General features: G+C 46.1%; 1 protein-coding gene across 1 annotated transcript in view; it reads right to left on the bottom strand.

Moving 5' to 3' along the window:
* LOC144790700 (solute carrier family 12 member 9-like) overlaps positions 1 to 14266 on the bottom strand; it is a 525473-nt gene that overhangs the window by 224606 nt on the left and 286601 nt on the right. Inside the window, exon 7 of the mRNA XM_078665423.1 lies at positions 13742 to 13899. Coding sequence (XP_078521549.1) covers positions 13742 to 13899 — 158 coding nt within the window. The remainder of the gene's footprint in view (positions 1 to 13741; positions 13900 to 14266) is intronic.

Genomic DNA, 14266 nt, shown 5'->3' on the forward strand with positions numbered 1-14266 from the left:
AACAGAACCTACTGTGTCCGTGGGGTGGGTGCCCGGGACACAGTAATTGAGTTAGCCCTGGGAGAAGGGGACCCTGAAGTCATTACATGCTCAGGAAGGGGTCCCAACCACCCCCAGGCCCTGGCCTACCCCAGGGTGTTTTTTAATAGTATTGCAGGAGACAACACTTAATAAAACATTTTTGCAGCAGATTTGAAGATCCTCCACCAATTTGCAGAAAAATATCCACCTGGGACACCACCACCAGACCTAGAGGGTCAGGGTGTCTCTACCCTGCCCCCTTATGTCTTTTTTTAACATTTTGGTTTGGGACTCGGACTCAGTCCTGAGTCCTAAAATGGCTGGCGCCACAGACATGGTGATGTGATGGTAGTCTAGTCAATCAGAAATCTGTTTGAGATCTGTCGGCCCGCAGTTCCTCTGCAGAGTGAATTCTACAAAAAAAATTTTTATCCTTAACTCCTCAAAAACGGCTGAGCAGGTTTACGCCAAACCACAAAAGCATGCTTTCTGGACCAAGACCTAGCTTTGTGCCAAATTTGGTGTAAATCAGTTCAGGCGTTTGGGCCGAAGCTGTGTCTATAGTTCCTATTGAAAAATGAATAGAGAAAACTTGTTTTGGGACCCCCCCTTTTTCTCGGCCCCTGCTTGACGGATCACCCCCCAAAAAATTCCAGAGCTGAGGTAAATGTAAATGTAAATGTCATTATAGAGCGCACTGTCACCAGACGGTCACCTTGCGGTGTCGCCTATTCGGTTTCCTGGCGCTGATACTCATACCGCTGTGGAACCCCTCCTGGCTTTCCCTGTGAAGTGTCCACTCCTGGGCACCCCCAGGGTGAAGCCAGGCATCCTTAGCGCTGTTGGGGCCTTTTGGAGGCTAAGCAAGCTATTGCCCAGAGTTGCAGCGTGGGGCCCGTGTTTAGAATAGGCACCGAGGCGAGAATTATAAGGTCCGAGGTAATTGAGCCCGAGACCCCGCCGAGGCGGGAATCGAACCCTGGTCCCTGGCCAGAACTCTGCATCAGGGTCTGCCGCTCTAACCATGGAGCCACACTCCTCCACTAGGTGGAAGAACATTTTGCGGGAAAGGTGGGTGAAGATTCGTCAATTAGTGCTAAAGTTATTAACAAACCAAAAAAATGCTTTTCCTATGGAAATATGATCCTAACTATAATTGCCCAGTGGCGATAGTTATATAGTTATATATATATGTGTGCAAAATTATTTTTGTCAAAAACACAAAGAGAGAAAGGGATTTACACAATCCTGAGGGAGATACTCCTAGTCCCCTTGATGTTAGATAAATAAACAAAAATGAGGAGTATACCCGTAAGACAGCGCACTGTCTTCGTGGTAAATCTTAGGAAGCAAAAAGCACAACAAAGGAAAATCTCCTTTCTGTAAAAGAGCCCTCACTCACCAACCCAGTTGGTAACATGCTTCATCATTGGGGTCCCACCCGGATAGCCGAGTGCCATTCGGGTGTGCTGCGACACCTGATTACAGTGGAGCTGGTTATTTTTTTGTGTGAAAAAGGTGAGAAAAAAATTGTGCATTAAAAATTGGCCAGATATAACCCGCTAAAATGTTTGTATTCTGGGGCAACTGAACAATATTAAAAAGAGTTCTTTGAGATGCTGTATTAGGTTAGATTGACCCTTAGCATCCTCCAGTGAAATAAAGTGCAATGAAATGGTCTACATGTTTCAACCTTTGCTCATAATTCTAAAGTTTTCGTCAGGACCAGTGAAAGTGACCCGGGGGGTGTACACACGCTCAGGTGTACCCTGCCCTTGGTCACTATGACCAATCCATGTACTCACGGTAGGATATCCTTTCGTCTCATTGGTAGAAAGGAATTATTTAGAATGCGGTATTAAGGTGCCTCATGGGAGTCGGGGTCACGGTGTGGCTCTGTACACGATTGCATGGAGCTGCTCGCCGACTGCTGCGCCTAATCACAGGACCCGCCGCCACTCCCTGCAGGATTATTTTGACAAGATAATATGTATAGTCTATTAATATAATAACCTTGAGATAATAACATAAAATATTACAGCTCATTAAGTCATAGGATTCCTCAATAGTGCGTTTTTCTCAACCAAGGTCTTAGGGTAACTGCACAAAATCAGCAAAGCGACGCTGTTAATTGTAAGAGACGCCGCGATGTCAGATACTGACATGAAAACTCCTGATGCGATGATGAGAGCTTTGAGAGGGAGTGTTGCTTCATCAGGGAGCTCTATTATTGCCTGAGAAAGGCCTGAACACACTACCGTAGGAGCCATTGCGAGTCCAGTATGTTCCGGAGTTTTCCGAAAAGAACAGCGTTGATGATGATGATATGGAGCTTATTAAGCGCTCGAATGCTGAGGCGTCTTGGCGCTGATGAGTGTAGGCAGAAGCAGGGGCTGAGCTAGAACTACTCGGAAGTAAACAGCCGGGTTTTCAAGGCTTTCCTAAAAAACAAAAGGTTGGGTTGTAGTCTCAGTGTCGCTTGCAGCTTATTCCACAATTTGGCCGCACAGCTGGACAGGGATCGGCCACCCCATCTGGCCCTTCGGAACTTGGGAGTACGGATCAGGCCAAGACTGGCCGATCGTAGGTTTCGAGAAGGAATATAGGGCCTGAACATTTCCTGACAATCATCTGAGCCCCCACCGTATTGTGCCTTTTGCACCAGGAAGAGTGCCTTAAATTTGATTCGCTGCCGCACGGGGGGCGTTCAACTTGGGTTGCGTTTTAAGAAACCCACACAGCCCAAGCTATGTTTTACACAAGTGTAGCACAAAAAGCAACAGGTGAAATGCATGAATTAATCTTAGCCAATAGCGATCGCGATGAGCCACATTACAGTCCAGTGTTTTTTAACTTGTTTGTGCTGTTACCAACAGTGACCAACCAGATGCTTGGTCCTGCCCAACAAGGGATGGGCCAGGATGAACTGCTAAGGTCTAGTTTGTTCTCAGCAAGAGCACAAGCAACCACAGACTGGGTTTATCCTTGTTGGGCCTCCTCAGTGAGAAGGAAGTTGAGTCCTAGGGTACAGCTCATGACCCTAGTCTGGGCATTACCCTCAGTTTTAGGGAAACTCATTTGCAAAGAAGAGAAACATGGTGGTGGCAACTAGAATGCTTCCAGCTGCTGGCAATCTCTTTGGGCCACTCTCAGTCCAGGGTTCCTTTTGATCCTCTTTAGAGAGGACCCGGCCTGGCAGCTCAGGCTAGTATGTTTCTGATGGCGCAGGACGGGGATCAGCGTTTACAACACAACTTTTAACACGCACTACCTTTACCGCGCAACTTTTACAACGCAAGTCGTTACAACGACTTGCGCTGGGGGGCGCTGTAGGATAGGGACTAGGTTAATTTACTATCCAAAACCTTCCCTACTATCCACGGGGACTGGAGTTGGAATAGTAAATTAAACTATTCACTATCCAGCGCCCCCCAACGCAAGTCGTTGTAACGACTTGCGTTGTAAAAGTTGCGTGGTAAAGGCATGCGTTGTAAAAGCATGTGTAGTAACGAAATACATCCGCGCAGGACCAACCTTTATCGGCATACGGCTGGACTATGTCTGGAACGGCATGGTGGGAAGCAACTCTGTAAATAACATTTTTAACTAAAAGTAGTTCATTATGTAATCCATGTTTAATTTGATGAGCTAATGTGCTGTAATATTTTATTATCTACAAGTTCATCTTAAATATATACAAATATTTTACATATATAGTACACAATAATATACATCCCTCCCTGTTGAACCTATCAATCTGGGCCTCCTGGGCCTACGTTGAACAACCCTCAAGTAGACAGATTTGGACTGTAAACACTTCTATATTTCATGGCATCCAGAGGTTGACTGGTCTATTGTGAAATTAAAAGATTCCCTCACAGGCACTAAGGGCCAGATGTAGGTAAATCTCATTTACTGATTCATAAATACCGAATTTTACCGATTCGGTATTTCTGAATCGGTAAATGAGATGTAGGTAAAAAGTCGGTATTTATTACTGAATCGGTAAGATTCGGTATTTACCGATTCGGTAAAATTACCGAAAATTTCCGTTTTTTGTGCCCCTACATCTCCATTGCCCTTTAGCGGTCGGAAACGGACGAAAATCGGTATTTTCGGCTGATTCCGACCGGTAAAGGGCTTCCTACATCTGGCCCTAAATTCTGAAAGGTCCAGGTGGCTCAAACAGTGGGTCAGCCTGTTTTTTAAGACTGAAGCAGGCATGCTAGGAACAGGCAATGGAGGTCAAGAATAAAAAAGTTTGGTTGAGTTACCCGACTCAACTTTTTCCTGGGTCTGAATAAAGTTGGGCAAAACTGTGGATTTCATGTAGTTCTCTTAATATGGACTCAGGGGTAATCTGCCTGAAGACTCTTGAATCAAGCTGAAGTGCTCTCTGGGAGGCGGGGAGCAGCGCGCCGGCTGCGCGTAGAACGCTATCCGCCGCTACCACGCAACGAGAGGAGATGCAATCTAAGACGCTGTGATGAGGCTGCCTCCAGGACCGGGCACGCTCTATGTTCCACAGACTTTACTTTTGGAGACTCACTTATTTCCAACTCGTATATAGTGCAAACCTGAACAAAACCTGCTGGAGCTCTGCTTAAAGGTACAATTTAGAGCTAGAAGATCAGAACTTTAAATATCGGAACAAAAGGCAGAACATATTAGATAAGTATCAAATGCAGGGTGCAGCAACTAGTGGAGGCTGATTGAGAGACACCACCTCCTTGTGACCCAACAGATGCAGTGCTTTTACGTAGGCCTGGGAAACTTAAATTATGCCAGAGTAATCAGATTAATTTCAGTAATTACAGACTTGTGAGGCAAAATTACAGAAATTACGTTTATTTGAGTAATTAAGTGTAATGTTGGGGAAAATCCTACCGCAAGAGCACGGGAACAATGAATTAAGAGAGTGCGAGCTGTTGCTGACTTCTGCTGTTCGTGTCCTGTAGCATTTAGTGCTATTTTCTTAGCATAAAAAGCGTCTTGAGGGCCATTTTGAATGCAAGGGTGCATTTTGCACAAAAAAATAGCACTAAATGCTGGCTTATGCTTCTCACACAATTACGCATAATTACCAGTCACTTTACGGTAATTATGAGTAATTACGCTAGAGAGGTGGTTTATGCCAGTTATGTCCACCCCTAGTTTTATGCAGTATTAGAACATTGGAATGTTGGATGCTCCACTGAAGCTATGGAGTGACAGAGGGCCAATAATGCCTCGGGTCCATAACTCAGGAAAAGAAAGGGCCGTTAATGGTCTAATGACGAGCATAGCTCTCTGCTGTGGGCCACTATCCTATAGTGCAGAACTAACCAGGACATTGAAGTTCTTACAGCACTTCAACAAATGGCTGTGTACCAATGTCACCCCCGGATTTAGGCTCAAGTCAAATAAAAGTTAAAAAAAAGTGTGAAACGCAAATTTGAGCGCATTCTTTGTCACCACCAGTAAAGTTTTGTGGCAAATTGTCAATGCAATACCATGGCTGCCTACCGAAACTCATCATGTGTAAAAAAACCAACAAAAAAAACATCTTAAGTGGCAAAAAGTGTGCAAAATCTTGTTTCAGCCCTTAAAACAAACACACCAAGGGCCATATGTATCAAGCAAATTAGCATTCGCAAAGGCCGAAATTTCGGCCTTTGTGAATGCTAATTTGCTAAATGGTATGTATGAAACAATTTGGCAGCAAAATAAGGAATCGCAAAATTTGCCATTCCTTATTTTGCGATTGCACTTAAGGAATCGCAAATTTTGCGATTCCTTAAATGCAATGTAACAACAAAAAATATTTTCAAAAATGCCCATAAGGATTCGCAAATTACCACCAACTTGTAGTTGGTGGTAAGTTGCGAATTCTTTTCAAAAAGCAATTTTTTCAAAATCCAAAGGTGCCATATGACGCTCATATGCCCATACATGTCATTTTCAGGGGCGCAGCAGGGTGTTCTTGTGACACCCCTGCACCCTTGAAAATATTCGCAATTTGTGATTAGCAAATTGCTAATTGCAAATATCCCCTTCATTCCTATGGGCCTCCTGGCCCGTAGAAATGAATGGGAAAATTGCGATTAGCAATTTGCTAATCGCAATTTAGGAATGTTAAAGAATCGCTAAAAAGAAGCGATTTCCTACATACATACCATTTTGCGATTTCCAAATAGCAATTCCTTAAAAATCGCTATTTAGGAATCGCAAAACTGTATGTTGATACATATGGCCCCAACACTCTTATTGTGCCATAGTGGGTGATGTTTAGCAAGGAATTTCCAAGCTCACTGGGGCCCCGTCAACAAATAGATGGCGAATCAGTTTGCACCATTTTTGATGCTTCTGTCATAAGGAAGAAGTCCACATCAAAGAAATATTTTTGGATCAAATAAAAAACTAGCAAAATGCAGTGTTAAACACTATCAGTGGCGGCTGATATTTAAAGGTGGTGAGGGGGGGGCGGGTCGCGGGGGAGGGAATGAAAAAAAATGTAAACAATCACTTACCTGTGTGCTTCCGCCTCTCGGTCCTCTTCGCCAGAGGCCCACTTCAAGAAATCCAGGGCAGGAAGCACCCAGGCTTCCAGGCTCCCCTAAACCGATCATAGCGCTGCAATTGAGCATTGTGATTGGTCTGAGCGCCATGGTATGGTGCTCAGACGGGGACAGGGAGCCTGGGCATGTTCTCCACCCAGGCTGTAATGCAGCCTGAATGGATAACATGCAAAGTACGCATGACGGTTTAGGCCGCCAAATCGTCATGCGCACTTAAGAGAGTGCGAGCCAGAGCAGCTGCCCCTCATCTTTTAAGGATAAGTAGGACAGCTGGGACTGAGAACAGGGTGCAGGGGCAGCTGCCTACTGCCCCAGCTCTGATCCACCCACCTATTTAGAGAATGAAGGTGGCATGGAACAGGTGATAGTTTTCCAGGCTCAATGTTTTCAATAAAAAATAGTGCACTGGGGTGCAGGCCAAGCAGCAGTTTATCCCCCTTCCTGCTTTGGGCAATGTTTGGAGAGAGAGGGGATTTGCTGCTTTTAACCCTTTACTTGGCCCCATGACAGGGGGTAGCTTTGCTCTACACCCTGATTTGCCCCAGGTGGGAGTCGTGTGTCCTATCTCTTATTCTCTGCCCACTTGTTTAGAGTAAAAGTTGCCAGATCTCACCTCCAGCTTTATTCAAGGGCAAGAGGATTTATTTTGAAATAAGTGATCCTTGACCAAGGGCATTAGGAGTGCATCTTTCCCTCTTCCTTGTCCAGTGGCAGGCTGTATATGTATCCCTTACACCTTCCTCAGGTGTAGGGTATGTTAATCCAAACCTATGCTGTGCATAGTAGCTGCGGACGGTGTTTCTTATATATTTTCCCATTAGCAGAGGCTGAATCAGCCCCCTGCACAAGACATTTGGTGTGTGCAGTGGGTATTATCTGCAGGGCCTGGCCTTAACCCAGCATCCTGTGTATTTAACCTCCTATGTGTCCAACTCATGCCACACACACCACTCTCACCTGCACAGCCAAAAACCCACACTCTATCATCCAAACCCAACAATGATATGCATAAGTTTAAGAGAATATTTCTCACTTCTCTTCACTCCACTCCAAGCAAAAGATTGGTTATATGTGACATGATAAGAACACCCCACTGGTCATCACACACATCACCAAAACACTTCTCACAGAGGACATATTGCCAACCCATATTCTATTCCTAAACTTTTTCTATTGATTATACAACAAATCATATGGCAGCAAATACACCACAGTAGCTGTGTGTACAAATGGTTCATTCAGCATCCATACATTTCTCACTGTTACTTCAGGCTTTCTGGCCTGGTCCCACCTCTCCATACATTAGAGATAGAGACAGCAACAGAAAGCGTGGAGGGGCTGTGCACCGACTTCCCCTATGGACATTCCACTTACCCCAAACCTGCTCCCACTTTCTGGGGCAACCCCTGCTTTCATAAACAACCTTTTCAGCCACCATGCACCAATCCATGTCATTTTTCCAGTCTCCGAGAGTTGGTTCAGATGGTGCTCCCGACAAGCGGGCAAACCAACCCATATTCTTGACCAAGCATAACCAATGGAGGAGTAAGATACCTATTGAACAAAACACACTTCAGGGTCTTGTCAAGAGCAATAGATGCTATAAAAATGCATCTACAACACAACTACTTCAAGGTCTCCAACCACTATATCTCGTGCTCGCGGCAGGATAATTCCTTCCTTCGAGCGAGCCCTTACCGCTCTGTCTCTTCTCTGTGCAGAATTTCTATTTGCTTTAAGTGGCTTGGTTTTTTTCCCCTCCCTCTGTGCTGCCGCTTCCTCCCATTGGGGAGTAAATTACCAGCTAAGAGGGCCCTAAATGCAAGACCAAATAATGGTGATGGAGTATTTCTAATGTCAGCATGAATCACAGCGAGTACCGCAGAGCGGGGGCTCGCCGGCTCGCGGGCCTGCTTTCAGGCAACCTTCTAAGCTGTCAGAGCCTCTACTTAGAGTGGTCAAGGTAAGTGGAATTAAGTGGTGCAAGTGAACAGATGGCTCCTGGTCCATGGATCTTAGCAACAAGGTTCCAAGAAGAAACAGGGAGATAATCAGATCAATTTCAGCAAAAAAAAAGCTGGTGGAGAGTTTTGAAGTCAATTTTGTGTGTTTCAAGAGCTCTACAATTTAAGATCTCCTTCAGGACAGGAGTTGTTTGACAGACCTCAGCCCTGAGGCTAAGAACTCACCCAAGCAGGCATTAGGTGTACAGATGTTGCTTATTAATCCTGTCCAGGGGCCTCTGAGGTGTTACATCACTCCTGTGTTGATAGCAAGGTTACTCACTTCGGACAATTGACTCTATGAGTAGCTTGGGCGAGCGGCTATGGCTTTCTACAAGAGACCGTAGTAGATTGAGAAATCAGTTGCAGTATGACCAGGACTACTGGAATAATTCAGTAATGGTGGACTAAATTATACCCCACGGTGGAAAAGAGTGGAAAATTATACTACAAAGAAAAGCAAATTATTGTAATTGTATTCATGTATAGTGCTTACTACCTCTGAAAAGGCGTTGAAGCGCTTTTTCGGCGAGTAGCACGCTACTCCGGAACCCAAAGAGGATTAGTGGTGAATTAGTATAGGGAGATATGAAATTAACATAGGTCTACTATGCGATAAAATAGTCATAAATAACTAGATTGCCCTTTTAAACAGACTTTGATACAAAAGAAATCTGAATGCTATACAGATGTGTAGGTTTCTTGAGAAAGAAACTGCACCCATTCAGCAGATCTTGTATAAAATGGTACTTACAAACAATTAAAAGTGTTGCCTCTATGAAAAGTCATAACATGATTTTATTGGGTCTGTCTTTCCTTCCAAAGTTGAATAGTGAGTTTGTAAGAAAGAACAGTGTACTCAGCAGAAAACAGGCCTAAAGTGACACATTTATTGCAGTAAATGGTGTGCTGTGTCTATGGACCACATCTTACTTATGTTTAAATCTTGGCTTTTGTTTGAGGTTTACTTTGTGTTCATGCTAAAGAGCCTCTTTGAGCAATTCTTTCCACAAGGAAGAGTCTAGGCACTATGGATGTGTCTCGGCGCAAGGACTAGAGCTGTAGTTTGAGGTCCCCTGTGGGTCTGTGAGGCCTATTCAGGGGGTTGGCACTGTTTTACAAGATCAAATAATATAAAAATTAGGAAATGCATTTAATAAAATATATACAAATAAAGAAGCAAAATTGAAAATGTTGCATCCTTTTCTACATTTGATTGTTCAAAAAAATATATGAATATTTGAATATTTGTTTAGTGGGGTGGACGGAAGTAAAAACTAAGGTTTGCTGGACTAAAGGATTCTAAAGATTGGATCTTAAAAAAATAGAGGCACCATGATCTGCTCAGCTCCAGCAGCGCAAAATGCATATTTTCTGCCGGTTGTTTCATGCCACAGAATTTCACGGAGTTTATATGTAACTCCACGAAATTCAGAGGCATGAAACTCTACAAATTCCTCCCACTCCTACTTCTTTTTCGATGGCTTGCCTTGATCATTATGTATTTGTCCTACTACTGGAGAATACCCTATTTACTTGTGTGCTTCCATTGCTCACTTTTGGAGAACTACTTTTTTCTTTTTACTTAACCACTGGATCAGAGTGCACGTGCTTTGGAGCAGTCTCCTTTGTGTATTTCTCTCTCCCCTACACTCTGTGTTGCTCTCTCATCCCCGCTACAACCACACATCAGGCTCCCGACCCCAACCACTTACAATGCATCCTTCTCAACACCCGATCGGTCCACAGGCACGCCATTGACCTATGGAATCTACTAGACACCATTTCTCCGGACATCGCCTTCCTTACGGAAACATGGATGAACGCTTCCTCCGCACCAGACATCACCATTGCCATCCCTGAAGACTATAAGATCACTCGCAAAGACCGTACCAGCCACACAGGATGAGGAATCGCTATCGTCCATAAGAAATCCATCCGCATCTCAACCAGCTCTGACGCCAACCTCGCCAACTCCGAACACCTTCACTTCCAGATCCACATCGACCCCAAAACCACACTCCGAGGCACCCTCCTCTACAGACCACCAGGACCCCGCGCAAAATTCAGTGAAGACATCACGGACTTCATCACTCCACACGCGCTCCCCTCCAAAGAATACATCCTTCTGGGAGACCTCAACTTTCACCTTGAAAATATCAACGACCGCAACACCGCCACCCTCGTGGACAACCTCGCCAACCTCGGACTTAAACAACTAGTCACTTCCCCCACCCACATCGCAGGTCACACACTCGACCCCATCTTCACATCCAGCAATCATGTCTCCTTCGGACACACCACGGACCTCCTCTGGACTGACCACAGCTGCGTTCACTTCTCCTACAACAAACCAAAACCCAACATCCTCCTCCAACCTACCCTGCAAAGAAACTGGAACAAAATCACCACGGACCAAATCTCCGCATCGCTCCTTCAAAACTCCCCAGCCCCCTCTTCTAACACTAACGAAGCCGCCGCCAACCTCACCCTATGGTTATCCAACACCGCCGACACCTTAGCACCACTGAAAAAACGGCAAAGTAAACCTGGCAGCAAGAAGGCCTCATGGTTCAACGATGATCTCAAGAAGTCCAAGAAACTCTGCCGTTCCCTTGAAAAGGCCTGGAAAAGAAACCTAACCACCAGCACCAAGGACGCCTTCAAAAACGCCACCCGCACTCACCACCAACTGATCCGAAAAGCCAAGAAAACAGCATTCAAGGATCGACTTGACAACAACGCCCACAACAGCAAGGAACTTTTCAACATCGTCAAGGAATTTTCCAATCCCTCGGCCAACTCCAACGACATCACCCCCTCTCAAACCCTCTGCGACTCCCTAGCATCATTTTTCCACAACAAGATTGCAGACATCCACAACAGCTTTGACAACCAACCCGGAAATCATCCCACCCTACCATTTGCTGATCATCTTCCCCCCGTGAACACTCTCAACGACTGGAACCCAATCTCCACTGAGGACACCATCCGCCTGATGAATTCAATCCACTCAGGATCCCCCACAGACCCATGCCCTCACCACATCTTCAACAAAGCAGACTCCGTCATAGCTCCGCACCTCAGAGACGTCATCAACTGCTCCTTCAACTCCGCCACCTTCCCGGAAGACTGGAAACACGCTGAACTCACCGCCCTTCTGAAAAAACCAACAGCGGACCCCACCGAACTCAAAAATTACCGCCCCATCTCGCTCCTCCCATTCCCGGCCAAAGTCATCGAGAAAGCCGTCAACAACCAGCTCGCCACCTTCCTCGAAGCCAACAAATCCCTCGACCCCTCACAATCTGGCTTCCGAGCAAAACACAGCACCGAGACCGCCCTCATCGCAGCAACAGACGACATCCGAACGCTACTAGACAATGGAGACACAGTCGCCCTCATCCTCCTCGACCTCTCCGCAGCCTTTGACACAGTCTGCCACAACACCCTCCTACAACGCCTCTATAACATCGGAATCCAAGGAAAAGCACTTGAATGGATCACCTCGTTCCTCACCGGAAGAACACAGAGAGTCCGCCTTCCTCCATTCAAGTCCGAGGCCTTTGAAGTCATCTGCGGCGTACCACAAGGATCCTCACTCAGTCCCACCCTCTTCAACGTATACATGAGCCCCCTCGCGTCCATCGCACGCCAACACAACCTCAACATCATCTCTTACGCAGATGACACCCAACTGATCCTTTCTCTCACCAATGACCCCAGCACCGCCAAAACTAACCTACACGAAGGAATGAAAGAAGTTGCCGAATGGATGAAACAAAGCCGTCTGAAACTGAACTCAGACAAAACAGAAGTCCTCATCTTAGGTACATCCCCCTCTGCATGGGACGACTCCTGGTGGCCGGAAGCCCTCGGAAAAGCACCCATCCCGACAGACCACGCACGGAACCTAGGCGTCATCCTGGATTCTTCACTCTCAATGAACAGACAAGTCAGCGCCGTTTCCTCTTCCTGCTTCAACATTCTTCGCATGCTCAGAAAAACATTTCGCTGGATCCCCTCCGATACAAGGAAAACAGTCACCCACGCTCTGATCACGAGCCGACTGGACTACGGAAACACCCTCTACGCAGGTACCACCGCAAAACTCCAGAAGAAACTCCAACGAATCCAAAACGCCTCAGCCAGGCTCATATTAGACCTCCCACGCAACGAACACATCTCTGGTCACCTTAAAGACCTCCACTGGCTACCCGTCAATAAGAGGATCACTTTCCGACTGCTCACCCACGCACACAAATCACTCTATGACATCGGACCAGATTGCCTCAACTCACGACTGTCCTTCTACACCCCCTACCGCCAACTACGTTCTTCCAACCAAGCCCTCGCCACTGTACCTCGCATCAACAAGACCACCATGGGAGGCAGATCCTTTTCATACCTGGCTGCTAAAACATGGAACTCACTCCCCGCTTACCTTCGCCTTACCCAGAACCACCTAGCGTTCAGAAAGCAACTTAAAACGTGGATATTTGACAAGTAATCCTCCTCCCCTTCCTAAGCGCCTTGAAACCCTCTGGGTATGTAGTGCGCTATACAAATCCTATGACTTGACTTGACTTGACTTGACTTGACTCTCAATTGTGTGCTTCTCTCCCTTGCTCATGTTGTTGCTCTCTCGCCTGCTTGCTTCTCCCCACCTTCATGCTCTATGTTGCTCTCATCTGTGTGCTACGTCTTGCACTCCAGTGTCGGTCTCTCTCTCATGTCCATCCTCCCTCCACACCCTCCTTATTGTTCCCCCCTTGTGCTTCTTTTCCTTTGCTCCCCAGGTACACTCACTACCATGATCTTGGTTGCCCACGTCTCGTTCCAATTTATTTTTAATTTGAGCTTTTTTTGGTTGGCCAGGAAGTAAATTGCTGCTGGCCCTCCTGCTTTATGAAGAATGGGTAGCCACACTGATGTATATGGTTCCATCCTTGCATTTTTCAGCCATGAAGCAAAGCTACCTCCTTCCTTCCTTCATTCCTTTCTTTCCTGTAGTCCGAGTACATCCACATCATCCACCTTTGGCACTTTTTAACTCAAGATGCTCTTTTACAAGACCAGTTCCACAAATGTCCTACTGCAAAGGGACCCAAGAACGACCCTCCTGGTCTGAACCCATTGGAGTGCCCATTGGTGACTTACCGAACAGGTCGTCCTTGGCCAAAGCGTAGAGGATGCGCGAGGCTCCGATCAGGTTGCTCATGGAGGCCGAGATCATGGAGGCGTAAATGCCAATGGTGACGAAGGGGTGCCAGACGTTGAAGTCCCGCATGAAGCTGTAATTGTTGAGGAGGAGGGTCCTGTGGAAAGAGAGGGTAGCAAGGATGAGTTTCTGCCAGGTCTAGGACTCAAGGACTGGGATAATGGACAGTGCAAAGAGGGCCTGGTATGACCCAATCCAGCCACTGAGGCAGCATCAAAATACCGAGGTATTCCGGCACTTACACCACAATGCCATGAAGCCCACGCCCATGGCGTACCAGCATCACTGGTACCCGGTAGAGACGTCCCATGTCTAAGTCATAACTTAGGTACTCAGAAACAACGAATGGAAAATAATCCATTTTAGGCTTATATAGAAGCTACAATACACATTCTTAGAAGCACTGAGATTCAAACAACTAAAAGGTGCTGACTAGACAGATGTCAACTAGACAGATGCCAACT

The sequence above is a fragment of the Lissotriton helveticus genome, chromosome 11 (genome assembly GCF_964261635.1).
Source record: "Lissotriton helveticus chromosome 11, aLisHel1.1, whole genome shotgun sequence".
Classification (NCBI taxonomy): Eukaryota; Metazoa; Chordata; class Amphibia; order Caudata; family Salamandridae; genus Lissotriton; species Lissotriton helveticus.